Source organism: Nicotiana tomentosiformis, chromosome 5, assembly GCF_000390325.3.
Source record: "Nicotiana tomentosiformis chromosome 5, ASM39032v3, whole genome shotgun sequence".
NCBI lineage: Eukaryota > Viridiplantae > Streptophyta > Magnoliopsida > Solanales > Solanaceae > Nicotiana > Nicotiana tomentosiformis.
Window position 1 is genome coordinate 26,148,967 of NC_090816.1, and position 23,812 is coordinate 26,172,778.

Genomic DNA, 23,812 nt, shown 5'->3' on the forward strand with positions numbered 1-23,812 from the left:
TTTGTGGAAGTGAAATCTTGATAATTCAATCACGCGCATTAAGATATATACCCCTAACTCCCATTCTTAGCTCCCTGTGGATTGGACTCTAACTCTTAGTTGGGTTTTATTATTGCAAACGATTATTACATACCTCTTTTGAGATGTGCAACTGGATGCGATCAACTACCAAACCTCTTATGGGGCCATTTGCTGATAGTATAGCTAGAACTAGCATATGGTTATCTAAGAGAGACCTAAAGTGGCTCCTAAACTCTTCATTGTGAGAGCCACTACAATTTCAAATTAAGATATTCATAGTTGAATGAGGAAAGATGGTAGACTCAGTTGGGTCTGGGATCGGGAGTTGGGAAGTTAGTGTTAACGTCTGCTCATGTTCCATGACATTTGGAATCGGGGTTTGAATGTCTAGTTCATTTGGAGAGGGATGGGGTATTGGTGGAGGGCTGTCTAGTGGGTTTAGAGGGTCGTAAAAGCTTATATGTTTGGCATAGGGGGAGTGGGGTTTGAATGAGTTGATGGGTTGGAACCAAGGGGCATATATTTGTCCCCAGTTGTGGGGAGGACAGAAGGGAAGACGATTCATGGTGGGGTCCATCTGTTGGATTGGAGGATACATGGGGTACGTCCATTGGGGTGCTTGGGAGCTTGATGGATGATAATCCACCATTAGAGGTATTTAGGTGGTGTACTACTAGGTTTGGGCATAGGATTCCATGCCAAATCGCATCCCCTCCGTTACTATCTCCGCTAGGTGAGTGGGGTTTTGGACTAGAAGGATCACCTCTTGATTGTTGAGTTCTAGTGTGAAGATGAGAGCATAACCTTGTAATCCCATCTCCAACCACAAATGGAGTGGTTGGCCTATTGTCTGTTGTTAAGATGTATATATCAGTGGTGTTATGGGATGGGGGTAGTGAGGACCTTGTATGGTTAAGGGGGGAAGTTGGAAGAATTGGTTGTTCGTGTTGATGGCATCCCTCAAGTATGTGTTGTTGTGGGTTGCTGGAAGGTGGGACACTGCATGCTTGGTTTCAGGAGAATTTTTACGAGAGATGAAGTGCAAGAGAGATTAGTAAAAGGTTCAAATGTAGTATTAATGGAGGGTAAGAGTGGTAGTATGTATTTGGAATTCTGTTCATATATTTCAGAAGGTTGGGTGTTTGGATTTGCATGAGAATTGTCACGTGAAGGGGAATGCTTATGTTGTAATGGTAGGAGAGAATTAAAAGGATTAGTGTGAATGATGCGTACTGTAGCATGCAAATTTACTGCGCTATGGTTCGTGGAGTTTGGCGGAGTAATGGAAGTTACTGTTTGGTGGGTTGATGTGTCAATCTTTGATTCGCTAGAATTGGTGGTTTTGTTCATGAGGTGTATTAGTAAGTTGACGTGGCTTTCCTGTGCTATTTGCGTGTCCAACCTAGGTTCTAAAACTATGGTTTTATGTGCTATAGATAGGTGGTCATGAGTGGTAAGATTCTGTGGGTAATTGGTGGACATGGGGCTACTGGTATTTTGTAGAGTGGTTATGATGTTCCTTATTAGGAAGTGTGTCTATGTTTATATTGGGCTCGTGGGGTTGGATGGGCTTGGTAGATGAGGACTTAAGAATTGGGCAATCAGAAGAAATATCTGCTATGGCTATGTTTGGATCAATATTTCCTAAGGAGGCGAATTAATTAATTAAAGTTGTAGTAGGCCTTTTTTCCAATATTGTTTTAGCCGATGTCAAATGGATTGTGGGTCGCCCATTAGGGTTTAAGGATGTACCTGGTGGTGTTGTGTCCATGTGAGCAGTCACCGCCTTCTCCATCCCTATCGATTGTGTGTTCAATGGTTGTTTGAGGTGGTGCAGTTCTTCGTTGGAGGTGCTGGTTGGCCGGTTGTTGTATCATGTGCTTGATTTATTTTCAAAAGTGACAATTATCCACTCCCCTCTACTGGTATTTGGTCTGTATGTGGTGTAGTTGATGGAGGCGTATTAGTTGTAAGTTGTGGAGGGGTACTACAACAAATTTGATTATCAGTGATGAATTATTTTGTCACCTATGATTCTCTTTTCGTCACTAAAGATTTTTTGTGACAAAAAATGTTTTGTCAATATTTCGTCTCTAAAACACCGTCACTAATAATATACAAAGGCAACTTTGTGTTTCGTCGCCAAATAATAATATATTAAAGACGAAATCTTTTTTCGTCCCCAAATACGTAATATTTATGACGGATTTATTTGTCATAAAAAGTACAAAAAATTGTACTTAATAGTATGATTTCGTCACTAAAAATGCATTAATGTCGACGAAAGTGGCTCGTCGCTAAATATTTAGTTTAATTGGTGACGACGTCAAATGTCTCTAAAGCTATGTGTGTTTCGTAGTTGAAAAATCATAATTTTGTCACTAAAGACTACCTTTTATCCACAAAAAAATATTTTTGTCCCTAAATATATAATTAGTGACAATTATAATTTTGTAGTTAAAACTATCATCTCGTCACTAAAAAAAAAAAAAAATATCGACAAACAAAAATTTGTCACTATAAATTGTCATGATTAGTGACAATTAAAATCGTTGAAAAATACAAAGTTGATTCGTAGTCAATAAAAAGATGATTTTGGGACATATTATTTTTGTCACTAAATATAGTGAATTTATGACGAACTTAATTTGTTTCATGACGAAAATGTGATATTCCTAAAAACTATACATAAATAAACTTTTTTGTCACTAATAACAAATGTTTGATGACGTTTATATTCGTATTTGCTTTAGATTGGCGTTATACGAATTTGAAATAACATAATAAAACAATCAAGGTAATAACAGAAAACTAAAAACAATCAAAGGTAATAACAAAAATATTCACCATTGATCATACAACTAAGATTAAAACTATATTGAGATAAAAGCTCCTTAAATTAAAAGAAACATAATTAAAGTAAATCTGTCCAACATAAAAGTCTAACTGAGAATTGAGATATACTAAATATTACTCCTAAACTAGAACTGAGAAGTGGAGGAATGGAATGACACTTCACTTGCAATTAGTCTTGATCCAATATTTACCTTCATATACCTGTATAAAAGATAGAGAAAAAATTAAGATTTAATTTAATACTTTATGGTATCATGGTATAAATAAAATATAATTGGTATAAACTACGACTTCTTGTTAAACGTAGAGTTTAATTGGTGAAACAAATAACTGAATTGTGATACGAAAAAATAAAAATGAGCAAAAAATAAATAGTGTGAAGTTTAGTGTACCCAAAGTTGATAATCTGGTGGAGCTTAATCTTCGCTGTATCATAAAAAAAGCATTCGAACTTAGATGCTAAAAGAATTATAATTGAATTTATCATTTAAAGATGTAGTACTTCTAACCTTGATGGTGATGAGCCAATAAAATGACGCTGTATTTGGTTTAATATCTCCTCTTGGCGTGCCCGTACAGTACCCAACTCAGAAGTTAATGTTTGTATCTGTATCTGCTGATTTGCTACCTCAGTTTCAGCTGCATTCAAACGTTCTTGTAAACCATGTTGGGCAGTAGCAGCATCCTCTTTTACCCTCCTAAGAGAGTCCTCTAATTCTGCTGTCCTTTTTGTTGATGTAGTTGTATTAGGCTTTGGACCATAGCCAAGGCCTTTAATATATCCCGACCTTGTACCAAGTACATTATCAGCAATTTCATCAATAGTCATTGGATTCTGTTCAGAAACAGACCGAGCTCTCAAGTCTCTCATTTTGTTCTACATAAAAATATTACATCAATTAAATTAATGATAAGATAGAATGAATACATGTGACATGTTACTAAAATATTACTTACATAGTCAGTCTCAGCACTCTGGAGATGACCATCCTTTTTCACTCGAGTAATGGGTGCTTTTGTAGAACTCAATCCTATTTGGCTCTACTCCTCCATGTTCATTCACACCCTACACGATATGAAAATAATATGAAATATTACTAAAATATCATCTTAGTAATGAATGTGGAGGGTGATTGAACCACAACCACATTAACATGATTAGATTACAGGTTCAACAAAAGGTAAGGAATGTATTGTCTAATAGGATCGTGGTTCTTTATATTATGCAACTATCCATTGTATAATGGAAAATTGAAAACTAGTTTTATGAGTTAATAGAAGTCATACGTAAGTTAGTAGAGATATAGACTCTTGTTCCCTTAAACAGAAATATAAAAGTAGTGTTATGCTTAATCAAAAGTTGAAAAAGACTCTTGTTCCCTTAAACAGAGATATAAAAGTATATGTATGTGACTTGTAATTTCATAAGCTTTCACAGGGAAAACTTACAGTTATACCCTCCATGAAGTTTTATTAAGGCTATACAAATTTATATCTCCCTGAGGTACTAAAAGTTAATTAAAAACCAATGACTAACACTCATCTATTCATCTATTAACACGTATATATTTGAAGAACAAATGGCAAAAAATCAGTAGGAAAAATGATAGAAAGGAGACAAATAACAATACTAACTTTTATATTAAACATAAACTAAATAGTGTCCTTTTCTTTCTCTTTTAAGAAGACAAAGAATTGAAGTTATGATTTGAATTATGAATGAAAAATGACATTACTTAAACGTATCTGCAAGTAGAATTAGAAGTATACCAAACTCATTGGCCTTCTTTTCTTTTCTTTTCTTTTCACCATTTTGAATATTAAAAATGTTCCTTGAGAATTCACTCTTCGCCTACCAAGCAAAGGGATTGGAAAAGTTACAAAAAGTAAAAATAGTATAACTTACAATTTCAGCACGAGCAGCTACAAAAGCTCTTGACCCCATGAAATGATTAGATTTCAACTTTGTTCGATTGACCTTGTTTATCTCGCATCGTCTCTACAAAGAAATATTTATATATAAGTAAATAAAATTATAATGACACAAATATGATGCTAAAGCTTATTATCATTTCGCACTATAAGTTCTCGGATGTTAGCAGAAAAGAGTGGACAGAAACTAAAGAACCACATCAAGCTCTTCTCAAAGGTTGCATTTTACAGAGGCATTTAAAGGATCCTTTTTTCTGTTTTTTTACTTCCAGTTTATTTTCTCACTCTTATTTGTATCTTCTGTAAATGCATATTTTTGAAGGGACTACTCATATCAATGTAAGCCATATCATCCATGACTGAATGTTGCAGCTACAAAGAAGAGAAAAACATGTTACTGAGAATATCTTCTGTACATTTTGTTCATTTGTATACTTAATTACTTAAATTATATTTTTCTTTGAGAAATCGTGAATGTTGTTTGCTAGAAAAAATTACGACGAGACAAATATGAATAGAAATTACCTTATGCTCTGGATTCGCCCACATGTCACAGAGCCTATTCCAATTTTCCGGGGTCAACTCTGGCACTTCAATTTTACGAGCCTCTTCCTCAGAGCTTGCACATTCAAATAGCTTTTTTAATTTGTAGCGTCATTGTCGACTTCTATTTTTCAGAATATCCTCACAGCTATCTTTGGTGTAATGCTCGTCCAAGTTAATTTCAAACTTCTCCTGCAAAATGAGAAGTTTTGAAGACACTCACAAAACAATCAAAATTCCCTTTACTTGTAAAAGATTGAAAACTAACATATTTAAAATGTAATAAAATGTACCAAAATATAAAATCCTTACATGACATCTAATTAATGCTGCATCCTTATCCTCTCTTGTGAGTTCCTTCCACCTGTTTGGAAGCGAAAGAAAGTTGCGAGCAATAATTCCTAACTCATTTGATAGCTTTGCTGATGGAATTGCCTCAACTGGCCTTCCTTTACCAACTGGGATGTCTATAACCATCTTTCTTCCTATAGACTTCTTCATTTTCTCAAGACCTTTTCCCAGTGTCCTTCCACGACCTTTCCTGATTCTAGTTGAATCATCTGATTTTAAAAAGTTAAAGTTAGTTCAAAATACTTGCTAAAATTCAGAAATGGTAACCATGTATATATATTAGTAATTAATTGCTATGCTACAAATGAAAACTCTATTGTTACAAGTTTAACATAAATGAATATTTCAAATGTTAATATATTTGGTTCCAACTTGAACACAAAAGAATCCTAGATGCTGGAATATAATTATAGCTATTTCTTTCCAGTCGAGGAAAGTAAGAATTTGTTGCAACTTCTTATTGGGCAACAATCAGAAACTTTGTTTATATCCCCTGTTTTAAAGACAATCCGTTTGTTTTATAAAGTTAAACTCAAGAATAATATTGCAGTAGGTGTGTAGTTCTTGGCTACCCTTAGTATCTACTAAAACCAGTAAGAAAGAATTGGTGCAATATAATTTATCAGATAATGACTTCCACAGAAATGAAAATCCCCAATGTACCTTCGAATTGCAATGGAATTGACCCAACCATAAGAAATTACTTCAATTTTACAGCAAAGGTTTCAGTAAAAATAATACTACCAAAAGTCTGAATTAGAAAATGCAGGATATACTTGATGCATATAGAAAAACAATATGGAATGCACTGAACAAGCAAAAAAAAAAAGGATCCATAAGAGTAAACAACAAAAAATAGGAGTATTCTGACAACAATGAGCAATAAGCATCAGAAAAAAGGAGAACAAACAATAACTAATAGATACACTCCTAGTCAATATAATAAAAGGTACGTATTACCTGTATTAGGAATAGGATTATTACTATTTGATGGATCAGATGATAGGCTTGCTTGAGTGGAAGCACCTGTAATTGTGGTTTGTCTAGAGACACGTCCGCCCGGTGCCATTGATTTGTAGAATTCTACCAAACATACTATATAATTTTAGTATATTCATTAGATGTAAAATATATTAGTTTAACAAACCAAAAGTTAGAAATAACTAAAGAAAAATTCAAAAAGAACATAAATCATCAATCTGGAAAGCCTGATGCCTATCATTTCCTAATAAGAGTTTACTGTCTTCTTCTCCTAATACTTATTGAACTATTGAAGCATCACTAGCCAACTTAAGTAATTAGTATAACATACCAAAGATCTATTTATGCAGGAAATTTTTAAATTTGAAGGCACATAAACTATGTTTTCAAAAACTTATATATGCAGCAAAGTTAAAAGAAGTTGTGTGTCTAACAAAGATTGAGCCTAGTGAAGAAATGTTTACTGATTTCAACAAAAATATAAATTACCCTACATAATGTTCACATTAAAACACTTTGGTTCAGTTCATCTAAATTTAAAGTGCCATTATCCGATCAAACAAATTCCTAAGGGCCACCAAGAAGCATGATTTGACTCAAACAGAAGCTTTAATACCATATTTCCACAATCCATCCACTCTCCACTCTTCCCTAAAAACCAGACAGCAAAATTCAATATATATATATATATATATACACAAAATAGATATATATATATATATATATACACACACACACACACACAAAATAGATGCCTACTCTGATAATCCCTAATATTTCCCCTTCAGTAGAGACATGCTTCACTAGTTGTATACCATACCAACTGTAAAAATACACACCTTGCAAAACTCTAAATATACACAGTAAATTAAAAATTATAAATATACACAGTAAATTAGAGAGTTTCTGTTTCAAAATCTTCCAATTGATTTATTCTCGTCTAGATTGATCATATGAGATAAAATAAAGGCATATCAATGTCTATGCCACAAATAATTAATGAATTATTAATTCGTTATATGATTATGGCAAATTACAATCTATTGAATCTTATTCAAACATAGAGTAGGTGGAATGATACATACCTGTTCAGAAATTTTGCTTTACTTTGCAATGTATTTTTTCCAGTAATTTTTCTCATATATATATAGTGGTTATCCTGAAATTCGTTTGGAGCCAAAAATCCCAAATTCCAGCGCCAAAAGACGGTTTCTTTCTCCATTTTACAGTCTTGTGGAATTCTATTTGGTGGGTATCGACGAGTTTGGTGGGTATGGACGAGGTTGGAGAGTTATCATGCCAAGGAAGAAGGTTATCCAAAAAATTAGGAAGTGGAGAAGTGGCTTTACCCAAACTTTCTTCTAACCCTAACCTTTATCTCTCTCTCCAGCGGATATAATACTGTCTACAACCAACTTAAGGGAAGCAATAGTAAAAAGAAACTTTAACTTGTGAAAATAATACTAAAATGAAACTTTATTTTAGAACTTATCCCAATTTTGGATGACTTTATGTTATAAATAAATTATATGAAATAGATACTACAATAATACAATATTCAAAATAATTATTTCAAAAATTGATTTAACTATCTTGGCATAAAATAAAAAGTTAAACAAAGGGTGTTCACGAGAAATTGAACTAAACAGAAAACGGATCAAATCGGAGAAAACAATCTACATTCTTTATTCGATTTTAATTTTTTAGTTTTAAGAACATATAAAATTTAATTATTTGATTTTAATAAAAACTTAATCGAAAAAGTCGAACCAGATTAATTATATAAATACCTATTTAAAAATTATAACTACATAAAAATTTACATTACACATTGATTTTTGCGCTCTTGGTTCGTAGCTTAATTTTTGCACTTATAGTATAGTTTATATTCTATTTTGGTTTGTAGAATTTATTCCATGTTAAATTAATAAATTAAACATATATCGATAAAATTTAAATTCAAGAAAAATAATAAGACACCAAATAAAATTTACCCTAGTATCTGTCTCAGATCCTGCACAAAAAAGTGCAGCAAGTGTAGTATGAATACGTAAACAACGTGTACCCAGTAAGTATCAAGCCAAATCTCAAAGTGGGAGAGACGAGATGGCCGACTTTGACACTCACTAAGGGTCAACAATAATAAATGAAATAAATTATAATTATTCAAATCAGCATGATTCACAAAGTTAACAATAATTTTATTCAATTAGCAGAAATAATAAAAATTCTTCAAATGCAACAATTTCCAATATATTAATTAAATCATTCAATTTCAATAAATTTTTCAATTTATCAAATAGCTTTACAAGCTGCAATAAATTGTCCAAGTATCGTGAAATTATTATTAAGCACGGTTTATGCTAAGGTCGTACGGCCCGATCTAGAGTGTCGTGTACACTGCCGAGGGACGTGCGATACGATCCATAGATGCATCTATCATGTCGAGGCGTTCGGCCCTCTCCACAAAAAAAGAGGACATTTTCTTATGTACCTCCGGAAGGAGAGTATATTTATTATAAGATAAATTCGGGAGAAAGAATAATTTCTCTTAACAATTAATTAATTTAAACAGAAAATCAAGCATATGAGATTTTCATCCCTTATTATTTTTATCTGACAATTCACTATATATATATATATATATATATATATATATATATATATATATATATATATATATGTATGTATGTATGTATGTATATCAAGTAATATTAATTAAATAAAGAATATAATTTACACAAGTAATTCATGCTTTGAGTCCTAAACTACCCGAACTTTAGCATTAATAGTAGCTACGCATGGACTCTTCTCACCTCGTGCGTACGTACCCCCCACAATTAGCAACAATTATTATTTTAATTACCTATGTGGTAATTTTTCCCTCACAAGATTAGACAAGAGACTTATCTCGTCTTGCTCCAATTTAATCTACTAGCAGGCATTTTCCTCGATTATCCAACTTCGATTTGCTCGAATTTAACCAAAAATAATTCGATACAATCACTAAAATTTATAGGAATCAATTCTATAAGAAAATACCACATTTTCAATAAAATCTCGAAATTAATTAAAAATTCGTCTGTGGGGCTCACGTTTCGGAATCCATCGAAAGTTACGAAATCCAACAACCCATTCAATTATGAGTCCAACCATACCAATTTCGCTCAAATCCGACTCAGAATCGATACCGAAATCTCAAAAATTCGTTTCTATGAGATTTCTAAACAATTCCCGAATATCAATCTCAAAGCAATAATTAAATAGTAAAAACAATGATATATTTGTGTATATTGACCAAATCCGAGTTATAATCACTTACCCCAATATTTTTCCTTGAAAATATATCAAAATCGCATCTCCTCAAGCTCCAATTCATCAAAAATGGCAAATGGGACGAAGTACCCTATTTTTATAACTTATAGATCTGTCCAGTCCGATCAGGGAGCTCGATCACGGAGTCCGATTCTGGGGTCCGATCCTGGGGTCCGATCATGGAGTCCGATCAGGGAGCTCGGTCCTGGGGTCCGATCAGGGAGCTCGATTAGGGAGTCCGATCATGGGGTCCGATTTTGACAGATAAGGGAAAAAACCAGATCAGCCAAAAACCAGCAAAACTCACTTCATCAGGGAGCTCGATCAGGGAGTCCGATCATGGGGTCCGATTTTGACAGATAAGGGAAAAAACCAGATCAGCCAAAAACCAGCAAAACTCACTTCAACAGTCTCCCGACTTCAATTCTTGATCCGTTAACCATCCGAAACTTACCAGAGGACCTCAGGACTTCAACCAAATATACCAACAAGTCCTAAAACATCATACGAATTTATTTGAAACCTCAAATCACATCAAACGACGCTAAAACCAAGAATTATGCTCCAATTCAAGCTTAATGAAACTTTAAGTTTCCAACTTCTACATTCGATGTCGAAACCTATCAAAGCAAATGCGATTGACCTCAAATTTTGCACACGAGTCATAAATGATATAACGGAACTATGAAAATTTTCTGAACTGGATTCTGACTCCGGTATCAAAAAGTCAACTCTCCGGTCAAACTTCCAAACTTAAATTCCTATTTTAGCCATTTCAAGCCTAATTTAACTACGTACTTCCAAATAAAATTTCAAACACGTTCCTAAGTCCAAAATCACCATATATAGCTTTTGGAATCGTTAAAATTCTATTATGGGGTCGTTTTCTCAAAATATTGACCGAAGTCAAACTTGCCAACTTAAGGAACTAAGTGTTCCGATTTCAACCCAAATACTTACAAATCCAGAACCAACCATCCCCGCAAATCATAAATCATTAAAAGCACATACGAGAAGTTTTTTTTTAGGTAACGAGGTTCTAAAAATCAAAATGACCGATTGGGTATTACAAGATTGAATAATGAACACCTCAAGTTTTGTGTAACTATAGCATGAATGAATAAACAAATATTATTGTAATTAGGATATATGTGTTTTCACATATATATTTTTGTTCACTTTTCCGCATATGAGCAAGGTGAGCATAATGGATTAATTTTTCTTCTTCAAACTTTGATACCATATTGGAGTTTCAATCTGTTCGGGAATTTGGATTACACCTTTTCTTCTATTTTTATAAAACAAATCTTTTGCTCACTCTTTTTGTCAAACAAGAAATTGTCACCGCAAGCCCTCAAACATCTCGCCTCGTCCGTCCTTTTCAGAAAAAAAAATTTGTCGCTGCAGCCCTCGCCTGACGCTGCATCTCGTTGCTCTTGGTCCTCCCCTTCGTCGCTATCAGACCACTCTGGTAAATTCTCCTCTTTTATTTCTGTCGCTGCCTTCTCCTCTCTATTTATTTCTTAACATCCGAATACTGAGTTTTGATTTATGAATTGATTGGTCATAAGAATGAATTGAAGTTTGATTTTTTGTATGTGGATAGATGGGTACTTATTTACTTAACTTGGCTGGGATTCAGAGGAAAACGATAAATTAGGAAGTCATATGTTGCACTAAATTTTAAGAAATCAGTGTACAAGCAAATATCACTTGAATGAAGGGACTGCCTTCACTAAGAAAAGCATTAGAAGGAGAAAGGGGGATTAGAGAATAGAGGGAAGAAGAGGGAATGGAACAGAGAGAAGTGAGAAATAGGATTTCGTTCATTGATTGATACTCCCAAGTGCTATATAATTGTGTATATATACATGCTCAATTTATTTAGCTAACTATTTATTACTAATGCTAGTCTAATGTAATTAGCTAACTAACACTTATAATTAGCTATTCTAGCCATGAAGGAGTAGTTTGGATCAAACGGAAATTGTGTGGCCAATTCACTGACAAATCTCTTAAGAGTTTCTCGTAACCATGTAACTATGCCATCCTCAAGTTTACTGTAGAAGTTAGGAGCAGAAGAACACATAGCAAGATTAAAGATAAATTCAAATAACCACAACCTTATGAAACAATAACTTATGGGAAAAAAGATTTACCTTTTTAGTCTTCTCAGGGGAAAAGCTAGAGAAATTTGAACTCAAAAATGGTTTTCTGTTCATATATTAGTCTTCCTTTTCTTAATTTTCTTTTGTAGTCCCTTCGTCCAGAAGAGTTCATGATCATGTTTTGTTATTCAATTAAACTTGTTTCATCATAATGTACACCTTCCTATTACATGATCCTAATTCCTTTGTAAATCTTCTGTAGTTTTCATGTTTTAATTAAATTTTAGACAAGATAATCTAATAAAACAGTGAACTATGTCTAGCAATATTCTCATAATTTTTGTGTTTTTTTACTTTTATTCTTTATTATTCTCTCAGCAAAAGTTTTATGACATGTTGAAAAATTATAAATGCATTTCTCTTTTGCTTTATTAAAACTCAATTATTACCGCATGGCTGACTTAGCTTGCTTTGTCGATATGTTTGTGCAGTTGATCATGGATAAAGGTTGGATGCATGAACGAAAGTTCTCTAAAAAATATATTGAGGGTGTTCAATCTTTTATGCAACTCGTTCGGTCAAACTTTGATCGAAATTCTAAAGTTCGATGTCCATGTCAAGACTGTTTAAATATAGATTTTCAAACACAAGAAGTAGTGTATGACCACTTATTGATAAAAGGAATTACGGGAAGTTACGTGCAATGAATATACCATGGGGAACAATCGCAAAGGAGAGATAAAGATGAAGCAATTTACAACGAAGACGAAGACGAGGATGAGGACGAAGATGAAGATGAAGAACATGACAACAATGATGGAATTAACGCTATGTTAGAAGATGTCAGTGAAAGATCATTTGTCAATTTTTCGGGGGAGACAATAACTGGTAATAATATATGTGGTAATATGCATGAGAAGGAAGCCAAAAAGTTTGACAAATTGTTGGAAGAAGCTGAACATGAATTATACCCGGGATGTCAGAAATTCTCAAAGTTGTCATTCCTTGTGAAGTTGCTACACTTGAAAGTGTACAATCATTGGAGTAATAAGTCATTTAATATGTTGCTAGAGTTACTAAGAAAGGTATTGCCAAATGGTGAGGCAGTTCCTAAGTCATATTATGATGCTAGAAACATGCTGCAAGGTTTGGGATTAGGATACATTTCCATCCATGCTTGCAAATATGATTGTGTGCTTTATTGGGGTGAGCTTAAAGATAGACAAGAGTGTCCACATTGTGGTACTTCGAGATGGAAAATTAATAACGGAAAGGATAAAAAGATTTCTCATAAAGTCTTGCGATATTTTCCATTAAAACCGAGACTTCAAAGATTATTTATGTTAAGAAAAACAAGTGAGGACATGAGGTGGCATAAAGAAAAACGTCTTGATGAGCCAAATGTATTAAGGCATCCTGCTGATTCTGAAGAGTGGAAAGAATTTGACAAGAATCATGAGTGGTTTGCACAAGAACCTCGAAATATTAGACTTGGCCTTGCAACCGATGGTTTTAATCCATTTGGTAACATGAGCACAACTTATAGTATGTGGCCTGTCATTCTAGTTCCTTATAATCTTCCTCCTTGAAAATATTTTAAGGATCCATTTATGTTAATGTCATTGCTTATTCCTGGTCCTCAAGCACCAGGAAAGGATATTGATGTTTATTTGCGTCCTTTGGTTGATGAATTGAATGAGTTATGGAGTGAAGGTGTAGATACATTTGATGCATCAATAGGAGAGTCCTTCAAGATGCATGCTGCTGTTATATGGACCATAAATGATTTTTCAGCTTATGGTAAGTTCTTAAATTCCTTACTGTCCAAGATGTCTAAATAATTGTTAAATAGAAGATTTTGTATACATTTTACTAGTATACTACTTGTAAGTAAGTTTAGTATAGTTTAGGAATATAAACTAATGTGAGCATATATTATTTCTTATGGATTAGGTAATTTATCTGGATAGAGTACTAAGGGATACATGGCATGTCCTACTTGCAATAAAGATGCACCTTCACACAAGTTAAGAAGTAAAATCTGTTACATGGATCATCGCCGGTATCTTGAACCTAAGCACGCATGGAGAAGAAGCAAAAAATTTGATGGTAAGATAGAAAAAAGATTAAAACCAAAACAGCTATCAGGAGATGATGTCTTACAACAATTGAATTTTTTAAGTACTTATAGACCAGGAAAACACCCAAATAATAAGAAAAGAAAACGTCTTCTTGAAGAGTTGAATTGGGTGAGGAAAAGTATTTTATTTGATTTGCCATATTGGAAGAGCTTGAAGTTGCGACACAATTTAGACATCATGCACATAGAAAAGAACATTTGCGAGAATATTTTGGGGACAATACTGAATATTGAAAGAAAAAATAAGGACACATATAAAGCAAGACAAGATCTTAAGGATATGAACATAAGAAAAGAACTATGGTTACAGGATAATGGTTCTAGTTATACAATGCCGGCTGCTTGTTATAATATGTCAAAAAGTGAAAAAAAAGAGTTCTGTAAATTTTTAAAATCAGTTAAATTTCCTGATAGTTATACTTCAAATATCTCATGTCGTGTAAGTGCGGATGATGATAAGATAACTGGACTCAAAAGTCATGACTATCATGTTTTGTTGCAACGACTATTGCCTATTGCTATTCATGGATTTGTAAATAAAGATGTCTCTTCAGCATTGATTGAGTTAGGCGATTTCTTTCAAAAAATATGTTGCAAGACTTTGAGAAAAGATGACTTAGAACAACTAGAAAAGAATATAATTTTAATATTGTGTAAGCTTGAGATGATCTTTCCACCTGCTTTCTTTGATGTTATGGTACATTTGGCTGTGCATTTACCACGAGAGGCTATGTATGGGGGACCAGTACAATATCGTTGGATGTATAAAATTGAAAGATTTTTGTGCAAGCTTAAGCGTTATGTGCGAAACAAGGCACGACCAGAAGGTTCTATTGCAGAAGGCTATCTTATTAATGAATGTTTGACATTTTGCTCTATGTATCTTACTGGCATCGAAACTAGATTTAATCGTGAAGATCGAAATGATGATGGATCTAGTAACAAAGATGAACTTGTTCTGGACATATTCTCAAAGTGTGTTAGACCATTTGGAGATGGAAACTATGATACCATACCAAAGAAAGATTTTGATATGGCTCGGTGGTATGTGTTGAATAATTGCGAAGAAGTAGAACCTTTTCTTCGGTAAGTTATTTTTCTCTCTATTGTTATTTTTCTGTTTTAAATAATTTATAAGTAATTTATTTTGCATACAGGGAGCATAAAGAAGAGTTGATGAAGCAAGTTATTGCGAATATAGAAGAGAAACATAGAGAACAATTTCCTTTATGGTTCAAAAGGAAAGTAAGTAACTTTTTACGATAAGAATCATCTTAATGTGCTTAAATTCTAATTTGTTTTCCTCTTTACTAATTAAAAGTAATAATTTTTTCATTGTAGATTATGCAATTATATAATAACGGAAAGTCAGTGTCTATCAATCAGTTATATCCTTTGGCAATAGGACCTGATGTGCGTGGAAGAACATATACTGGGTGTACTGTAAATGGTGTTAGGTACCATATTCAAAAACGCGATGAACTACGTAAAAGTCAAAATTGCGGTCTAATTGTTGAAGGCTATCATGAAAATGAGGTGATTGATTTTTATGGTATTATAACTGACATGATTGAGTTAGAGTATCTTAATGGCAATCCAGTTCTGCTATTTAAATGCAAGTGGTTTGATCTTCGCAAGAAGACAGGGATGCAAAAAGATAAAAATTTTACGAGCATCAATGTTAATAGATTTTGATATGAACATGATTCTTTTGTACTAGCTACTCAAGCAAGGCAAGTATTTTATATTGATGATCCGAAGTTGGGAGAAAATTGGCGAATTGTCCTAAAATTTCAAGATAGACACTTATATGATGTGCCAGAGATGCAAAATTCAAAGACAGAAAATGGCGAATTGTATGTTACAAATGATGAAGTATATCAAGATGTATCACTTGAAAGTAATTCAATTGTCAATGATACGGATAATATGCTGAGTCAACTACATAGAGATGATGTTGATTCGATTACCCTAGATGCAACTGTAATTGAATTGAAAGCTCAGACAGAACATGAAGTTGGTTATGACGAAGAAAATTCTGACGAAGAGGATGACACAATGGTAGAGTACATCAGTGATCATGAGGAGAATGAGGGGAATGAAGGTAATAATAGTACTAATGACGATGAAGTCGATAACACAGATGATGATGATGACATTGGTTTTATGATGTAACCTCATAATAGTAAGGTCAGTAACCTGTTGCTGGTATGCATCTTTTTTAAATTTATTATGTTGGCGATGGGGAGAATGGGAGGTTTTAAATAATTAGGCCATTTATAGATATCTTGAGGTAATATCCTCCTATGTAGGTCTCTCTGTCCTCTTTTTATTCTACTTTAAATGTCTAAAGTAAATTCTCCTTTTGTTTTCTCTTAAATATTAACTTTATTAGTGTCTATCACATGAACTCTGAATAGTGAAAGAGTAAATAAATCATCCGCTTAATGCTTTAAGCGTATGAACAGATGGTTGGCATATTGCTCTTCCTTTCTTTTATGTATCCCCAACTTGCTGAGGCCTTTCGTTTTATTTGAAAATTGTCTTGGTCCTCTTGGATGAGGGGGCTTCAAGAACTCATTCCTAGCTCGGAGGTATATCTTTTACAAATTTACGAGTTGCTTAGATTCATGCTTGTCGCCATGTCAACTCAGCTTTTTTCTAAGCCATCACAAGGAGCAGATGTATTTAGCACCAATGTGATTCGGTGGGAATCCTCGTTCTTTTTAGGGAAAAGTCTATAGAGACTACACATTTTTCTTCTTCCTTTCTTTTCTCCTCTTTCTGTATTTTGCGTTTTATCTTATACCTAGCAAGAGTGCTTTTATTGGTAGTAGATAATTTTGATAAGTATATTACTACATTTATGTTAAATTACTTATTTGTAGTGTTGTATGTAAGGATATTTATTTCTCTGAGATTCTTTTTGGTGAATAATATGGTCTGTCACATGAAAATTTATTGTCAGGCCAGGGAAAAAGAAAAAGAAGCAACAACTTTGGTTTGAGTGGCATTTGCAGAAAAGAGATGGAAGAGGCTTCTCTGCCAAATGAGACAACATTATTGAAATTCTTGTTCTCTATCTTATTTTGTTAGAATACAGCTTAGCAGTAGGCATATGACTCTTGTTAGCTCTAACTTTTGTAATGGTCTTGTAAACTCCTTATGTTGAGATGCCTTTTGTTAGCCATGTGTATGATAAAGTATTTGCAGATTTGTTGAGACTCTTGATGGTTTTGACAACTTAATTTGTAACTTTTTTTATTCAGAGTATCGTGATGTTTTCGGGCATTTTATTTATTTTATCACATGATATGTCAACAATATAGTCTAATAATAATAGTTCAGAGTAAATTGAGTTTGTGTTATGCATGTTTATTGACGGATATAACTCTAATTTTTGTTGTGTTTTGATATTTGTGTTTTGGGCGTATCAAGGTTAGTTAGCCTAACAAGCATTCATGTAAGGATAGACCTTTAATTGTGATTAGTAAGCTAAACAAGTGTGCTATTTACTTTTATTTATAATAAAATGATGAGCAAGATATAAGATTAAATTGGTAAATAAAGGAGGGTCATTTAGGGTACTAACCTTCTAATATCAAGAAATTTTGAAGTGGAAGCTAAATTTTTGTAGCAGCAAGTGTTCCTTGGGTTCTATTAAATTTTAATTTGGGTTTTTAGTTTTCTATTTTCTAAAGTTAGATATGGCAATTGAATCAAAATGCGTACAGTTTTGATTTGAGTTCTTTCAATTTTGCAGGTCATATAGACTTCATAATAGAACTTTATAAAATGAGATTCAAGTTTCTCGAACTTGATAATTTTTCAAGGTGGGTGCTTCAGTCATAAGGTTAATTAGCCATAAAGTAATTTTATGTATCATACGTGAACAAAACTATATCTTTTAGTTTTTAACTATAATTTTTTTTTGTCGCCAATAATTGCACTATTCAACTACAAAATTCAAGTTGTAGCCATTTAAAAATTATATTTTTCGTGACAAAAATTTTGTTGTGACTAAATTGCAGGTTAAATAGAGACAATTAAATAATTGTCACTATTTGTTCGCACTATTAGCGACAAAAACTAATGTCATAATAAATTATAAACTTTTGTAGCTAAACTTTACCATGTTTAACTACAAATTTTATTTTGTCACTATTGTAATAACGCATTTTTTGTGACGAATTTTTTTCGTGTCCAAAGTGTTACTAATTTTAAGACAAATTATGATTTGTCACAAATTGTGTACATCATTAGTGACAAAATAATATGTTACCAATAATATAAAATTCGTGGCTAATGTTATTAAATAATGGCGCCAAGTTATTTTTTGGTGGGAAACTTTAGCGGACAAAACTTTTACTACGAAATTATATGTTTCGTCACTAAAAGTATGCGGATTATGTATCTAAACACGAAACATAATTTTCGTCACGAAAAGTGAATAATTAGTGACGAATTTTGTGTCGTGGCTAAAAGTTTTGTAGCTAAATATCACATTTGTTGTAGTTCGGTGTGTAAGTTTAGGACATAGTAACAATTCCATGTTGTATGCCCAAAGCGACCACATTTAGTACATAGTTAATTAAGGCCTACATATAGTAATGTCTGCTTATGGTTGCCTATGTAGATATGTGTTTTGAGTGGTTTTTTCAGTGGTACCTCAATACGAATACGGGCATACCTTCCTCTGGTAGTTGCCGAAGTGCAAGTATCCGCTTTCAGTAGCTGTCCCAATTTTGAGCCTACTCGTTGTAGGATTTTCAAATTATAGAACTTTGTGGGGAGTTCAGGTAGGCGAACCCACAGTGCCGAGTATGTGAGTTGTGCGTTGGAAGCGATAAATTTTGGTTTCCATTTTCGTATAGAGAGGAAGTGATTGAGAATGAAACAAGGTCCTAGCTGAAGAGCTTTAAGCATGTTTTCTTCATTTTGTAATTTGATTAGGAAGAAATCAAACCCTAGGTCAATTAATAGGAGAACGTCGGCGGGCTTCCAAAGTGAGGTAATTTTATTTCGGAGGATCTGGTGTCCTATTCTTTCGCCAAAAACTTTGACAATAACAAAAAATTGCTATGGGGAGTATAATCTAGATTTATCAGTTTTGGTGAGTGGAATAAAATTGTCATCATCATTTTCATAGTTAGTGTTATCATCTGAGAGGTCAATTTCCTTGTCAATGGTGTAGTTTGTCATTGGGAAGGAGGATGATTGTGTGTTGGAGTCCAGTATGTGTGAAAAGGTTGCAGTTAATGCAGTTGGGGCGGGATCATCAATTTGCATGGTTCCGATGTCAGGTGTTTCTTGATTCTTGATAAGAGGAAGTAGCTACATGACTGGGGAGTTTAGGACTCATTTGGGAGGTCTGGACGTTCAAGAGACGAATTGAAAGAAAAAAAATTAAAGAGTGTGTTCGTTGGAAAGCGATACAATTTTTTCTAGAAAGAGAGGCTGTCACATCTCTCTAAGCAGTCTTCCTACCTTAAAATTCTATTAAGCACCTTTGACCTTAATTAAGCAATGTGGGATGTTCGTCCTTTAACGAATATACAACAAACAAAATAGCTGATTATTGTAGAGGACAAATTTCGGTATGATTGTTCTTCACGAATTCTTTCTCACACTATAGTCTGGTGGTATAATAATTACACGTGGTAGTAAGTTGAAAAGCAGCACGAAATACTCTACACTAAACTTCCTTTTATTATCTTCAAGATTAATCTCTCCGGTCCAAACATGTAGAGATGAGCCGCTTTCCTTTGCCGGTTTGATCATTTTTCTCTAATTGGGTGTCTTCTAATTTTTTAAAAATCAAACAAAAATAACATAAATTGGGGTGGTGGGGCAGGGTTGTTGCAAGTCTAAGCCAAAACAATGATAATAACAATGTTCTTTGTAAGATGAAAAAAGAAAAGAAAAGAACGAAGTAAACATCCATCTCTATAGCATTCTCAAAGTTAAATACAAACTGATAGGGGCTCAACAATACCAGACTTTTGAACAACTTAAACCAGTAGTAATATTGAGACATGTGACTTGGAGTAAACCTTCGACATGAAGGTTCAAAGTTAACACAGATGGAAACTTTCTTAGGAACAACTCAAGACCAGACATTGGAGGGGTAATCAGGAATGAGGCAGGTGATTTAATAATGGCCTTCTTAATTCCAATCCAATGCAACAACAATGACTAAGTTGAGGCACAGACAACCAAATATGGGGTGGACTAGTGCTTCCAAAATGGAACCAATACTTTCGATTTGGAATCAGACTATGATTGTTGAATAATTAAGACATTAACAACCTCTAACTCAAGAAAATAATTAGAGACATCATCTCAACAAACAATAGGACAGAGGTACACTTCAAACACTACTTTAGAGATGCCAATCAAGTGGCAAATTTTTTAGTTAAACTAGCCTCGTCTAGTGAAAATGATACCTTCCATTACTCATTTAAACAACTTCTGAAAGAGACGAAGGGAACTTTCAACTAGACAACTGCAAGGATTTGATTTTTCTAAGTGAGATTGCCGAAAAAAAGATTGTCGAAGAGAAAAAATGCAGGTTGAAGAATAGATAATGAGAGCAGAGAGGGTCTGATTAAAATGTAAAAATTGGGTTCTTCTTCTTTCTTGTTAAGTGTTTGCATTAAAAATAAATACCCAAATTTACCCCTCCGTAATTTAACAGTCCGTTATTCTTTTGGACTAAAATTAAAGGTCAAATGTGCTTAACCTGACTAAAATTGGAATAATGCAATAATACATGAACTAAAAATGTTTATTAGTCCTATTATTGCCAAAAAGGGTTGGGGATGGGTTTGGGGAGGATCTTTGTTTTTTATTTTAATTATCGGATGACAGAACTCATAGGTCCGACTAATTGAGGTTCGTGTCAGTCATAGCACCCATGTGCTCCTTTACTCCATTCTTAAGTTTGAATTCGAAAAGTTTGGTTAAGGATAAAAGGAGTATATTTATCCCTCCACCTCTTTCCCCCTTCTTTGGTGGTGTGAGGAACCTCTTAGTTTAGAGTAAAATGAGATATCAATATGCAGTGAAGAATTTAAATAATGCTAAGTAGAGAAAACCTTCCAATATAGTATATACTATAAAATGAGTTATGAAGCAATGACGGAGCCATGTTTAATCGAGGGGTGACACCCCTTCGTCAAGAAATTATACTGTGTTACTAGATAAATTTTTTATTCTATGCATATATATTATATGTTGAATTCCATTGGCTGTTTTATATGTTTAATTTTTATATTTTGATACCCCTTAGTAAAATTCTAGCTCCACCGCTGCTATAAGGCTAGCCTCGACGGACATGTATCTCCTTTTTATGTCTGCAGCTAAATGTACCACTTCCACAAAAATAGCATTTCCTCTATCCCAATTTATGTTGTATTTTTTGTTATTCAAGAGTCAAATTATGTGAATTTGAACTAATATGTTAAAATATAATATTTTATCGTATTCATACGGAAAGAATTGCAACTTATAGTACTTTTTATGTAGATTTTGTATATTTTAATTTTAATTTTAAAATAGTAAGTTATTTAAACCAATTTAGCTTTAACAATTTGTCAAATTACCTCTCGAAAAACAAAAAGTATCACATAAATTGAGATTCAAAGAATAATACTTTTTATTATTACTATATGACTGTTTGATTTTTGAAACTGAAATGCATAACTACTCGTTTTTGCTCTTGATAATTATTGTTACCAAGAGAAGGGTTGGGCAGCCCACCAAGGGCTATTCATTTTTCTGCCCCGTTATTGATAATGGTTTATTTTTTAATTATAGAATTTAAAAAGTGGTGAATTGTTCATTTAAATAGTGAAATTGTTCGTGCTTCGAATGGTGCATTAGTAAAATTAGAATTGATCTTTTCATGCATTAAATCGAGATAGAAGAGATACTTTTATTCTATTGCATATACACAAAAAAGCAAAAGAGTTAATTATTTAGTTCGGATTTTTCTCGTAAAAGAAAAGATAGGATTCCTGATTATTCAGGCCTTAATCGAATCATATGTGCTGGTCAGTATAATCTCATATATTCGCCTATTTTCCACGAGGATTCTGATTTATTGTCAAAAAGGCGAAGAAATAAATTAATCATTCCACTACACTCGATTCAAGAACTCGAGAATCACAATAAGTTGACACGCGATAGAAATTGATCAGAAGGAAAGATCACGGTCTTTTTGGATAGATTGTGTCCTACCAACAACCAATTATTAAATATCCTTTTTATATTCTCATTAACTTTCAGAAGCAGACCATGATTGAATCAAACAAGCCCCGTTAGTTGGACTCAATCAGCTAGAGAAGTCGGGCGAAATAATGACCTAGGTGTTACACGCAGGAATTCGAATTGAACTTGAGGATCGCAGCACTGCCTTAGGAATTGCTCGAAAAAGTAGTAGAGATAAGGAATTTGCAGAAGAAAGAAGAAAAGAGAAGAAGAAGAAGAAGAAGCAGAAGAAGAAGAAGGAGAAGAGAGAAATTAGGATAGAATTGTATGTATTGATTGATGAAATGAAAAATGTAGCTTACAACACTATTTGTACTAATTACATTGTATAAAAAATGATAAAGCTACAACAGATTCTATTCTATCTGAATTCTGTTATTCTAACTACCTCAACTAACTTTAACTAACTCTCCCTCCCTGTAACTAACTTTTGACTTGCACAACTTCTTCTTCTATACTTGAGCTGCTAGAGGTAATCTTCTATAATTTTGTATCAGTACTCTCCCTAATCGAAGATCCTTGTCCACAAGGATCAAAAGAAGGGAACCTAGTTTGTAGGATTGTAACAAACTCCCATGTAGTAGCATCAGCAGGAAGTCCTTGCCACTTAGACTTATGCAACAACCTTATTTCCTTTCTTGATCATTCTTCTTTGCAAGATTAGTTCAGGATCATGGCAATAAGGATTGGCCAAATCAATTACTGAAGGATAAAAAATCTGAGATGGAACTTCATAGCATCGTTTCAACAATGAAACATGCACTGTGGGGGTGAATCTTAACTCCAGCAGGAAGTAATAGAGTGTAGGCAACTGGACCCACTTCTTTTGAGAATCTGAAAAGATCAATAGTATTTAGAAGCCAACTTGTGTGATGAGTGGTTGGATCTTCAGATAGACCCAATCACCTATATCAAATTGCCTATCACTTCTGTGTGAATCTGCTTATTGCTTCATTCTATGTTGAGCTCTTCTCAAATGGTGTTTAAGCAACTGCAATTTCAGCTCCCTATGGATCAAATTGTTATCAACTTCAGCTGAAGCTGACTCCCCTGACAAGTAGGGTAGATGTAAGGAAGGTGGTCGGCCATATAGTGCTTCATAAGGAGTGATCTATATGGCTCAGTGAAATGAGGTGTTATACCAGTACTCAGCCATGGGCAAGCAAGAGTACCAGTTAGCAATATCTTCATTGTAGTAGCACCTTAAGTAGGTCTCAAGACTTCTGTTCAACACCTCAGTCTGTCCATCAGATTGGGGATGGCATCCAGAAGATGTGTTCAATTGAACTCCTTA

General features: G+C 33.6%; 3 protein-coding genes across 8 annotated transcripts; 1 reads left to right on the top strand and 2 right to left on the bottom strand.

Annotated features, from left to right (window-relative positions):
• Nucleotides 1-2,852: 2,852 nt before the first annotated feature.
• On the bottom strand, nucleotides 2,853-3,760 carry LOC138910825 (uncharacterized). 2 transcript variants are annotated; one of them, XM_070202100.1, is made up of 3 exons: nucleotides 3,387-3,760; nucleotides 3,270-3,303; nucleotides 2,853-3,078 (listed from the first exon to the last, which is right to left on the bottom strand). In XM_070202100.1, exons 1-2 carry the CDS (start codon nucleotides 3,746-3,748, stop codon nucleotides 3,294-3,296), a joined length of 372 nt encoding a protein of 123 aa, XP_070058201.1. In that variant the 5' UTR covers nucleotides 3,749-3,760; the 3' UTR covers nucleotides 2,853-3,078; nucleotides 3,270-3,293. The 2 variants fall into 2 exon arrangements, with proteins under 2 accessions (XP_070058201.1, XP_070058200.1); XM_070202099.1 differs by lacking the exon at nucleotides 3,270-3,303.
• A 151-nt stretch (nucleotides 3,761-3,911) lies between these two features.
• On the bottom strand, nucleotides 3,912-8,009 carry LOC138910824 (uncharacterized). Of its 2 annotated transcripts, none has more exons than XM_070202098.1 (6): nucleotides 7,770-8,009; nucleotides 6,664-6,798; nucleotides 5,665-5,912; nucleotides 5,335-5,544; nucleotides 4,784-4,876; nucleotides 3,912-3,943 (listed from the first exon to the last, which is right to left on the bottom strand). In XM_070202098.1, the coding sequence occupies exons 2-4, from the start codon at nucleotides 6,770-6,772 to the stop codon at nucleotides 5,464-5,466; spliced, it is 438 nt and encodes a 145-aa protein (XP_070058199.1). In that variant the 5' UTR covers nucleotides 6,773-6,798; nucleotides 7,770-8,009; the 3' UTR covers nucleotides 3,912-3,943; nucleotides 4,784-4,876; nucleotides 5,335-5,463. The 2 variants fall into 2 exon arrangements, with proteins under 2 accessions (XP_070058199.1, XP_070058198.1); XM_070202097.1 differs by having other exon boundaries at nucleotides 6,664-6,786; nucleotides 7,770-8,008.
• Nucleotides 8,010-14,222: 6,213 nt separating this feature from the next.
• Nucleotides 14,223-17,538, top strand: LOC104091117 (uncharacterized). 4 transcript variants are annotated; one of them, XM_070202104.1, is made up of 5 exons: nucleotides 14,223-15,333; nucleotides 15,405-15,492; nucleotides 15,589-15,783; nucleotides 15,968-16,437; nucleotides 17,216-17,538. In XM_070202104.1, exons 1-4 carry the CDS (start codon nucleotides 14,426-14,428, stop codon nucleotides 16,034-16,036), a joined length of 1,260 nt encoding a protein of 419 aa, XP_070058205.1. In that variant the 5' UTR covers nucleotides 14,223-14,425; the 3' UTR covers nucleotides 16,037-16,437; nucleotides 17,216-17,538. The 4 variants fall into 4 exon arrangements, with proteins under 4 accessions (XP_070058205.1, XP_070058202.1, XP_070058204.1 ...); XM_070202101.1 differs by having other exon boundaries at nucleotides 15,589-16,437; XM_070202103.1 differs by having other exon boundaries at nucleotides 14,223-15,291; nucleotides 15,589-16,437.
• The last annotated feature ends 6,274 nt before the right edge of the window (nucleotides 17,539-23,812 follow it).

Bases quoted from the DNA above. Each gene is read 5' to 3' on its own strand.
- LOC138910825 (XM_070202099.1), bottom strand. From the start codon at position 3,748: ATGAGAGACTTGAGAGCTCGGTCTGTTTCTGAACAGAATCCAATGACT. The intron at 3,079-3,386 runs GTTAGAAGTACT...TCTTTTATACAG, and splicing joins ATTGGCTCATCACCATCAAG to GTATATGAAGGTAAATATTG.
- LOC138910824 (XM_070202098.1), bottom strand. From the start codon at position 6,772: ATGGCACCGGGCGGACGTGTCTCTAGACAAACCACAATTACAGGTGCT. The intron at 5,913-6,663 runs GTAATACGTACC...TTTTAAAATCAG, and splicing joins TAATCCTATTCCTAATACAG to ATGATTCAACTAGAATCAGG. The intron at 5,545-5,664 runs GTAAGGATTTTA...CTCATTTTGCAG, and splicing joins CAGCATTAATTAGATGTCAT to GAGAAGTTTGAAATTAACTT.
- LOC104091117 (XM_070202101.1), top strand. From the start codon at position 14,426: ATGCACATAGAAAAGAACATTTGCGAGAATATTTTGGGGACAATACTG. The intron at 15,334-15,404 runs GTAAGTTATTTT...TTTTGCATACAG, and splicing joins GAAGTAGAACCTTTTCTTCG to GGAGCATAAAGAAGAGTTGA. The intron at 15,493-15,588 runs GTAAGTAACTTT...TTTTCATTGTAG, and splicing joins CTTTATGGTTCAAAAGGAAA to ATTATGCAATTATATAATAA.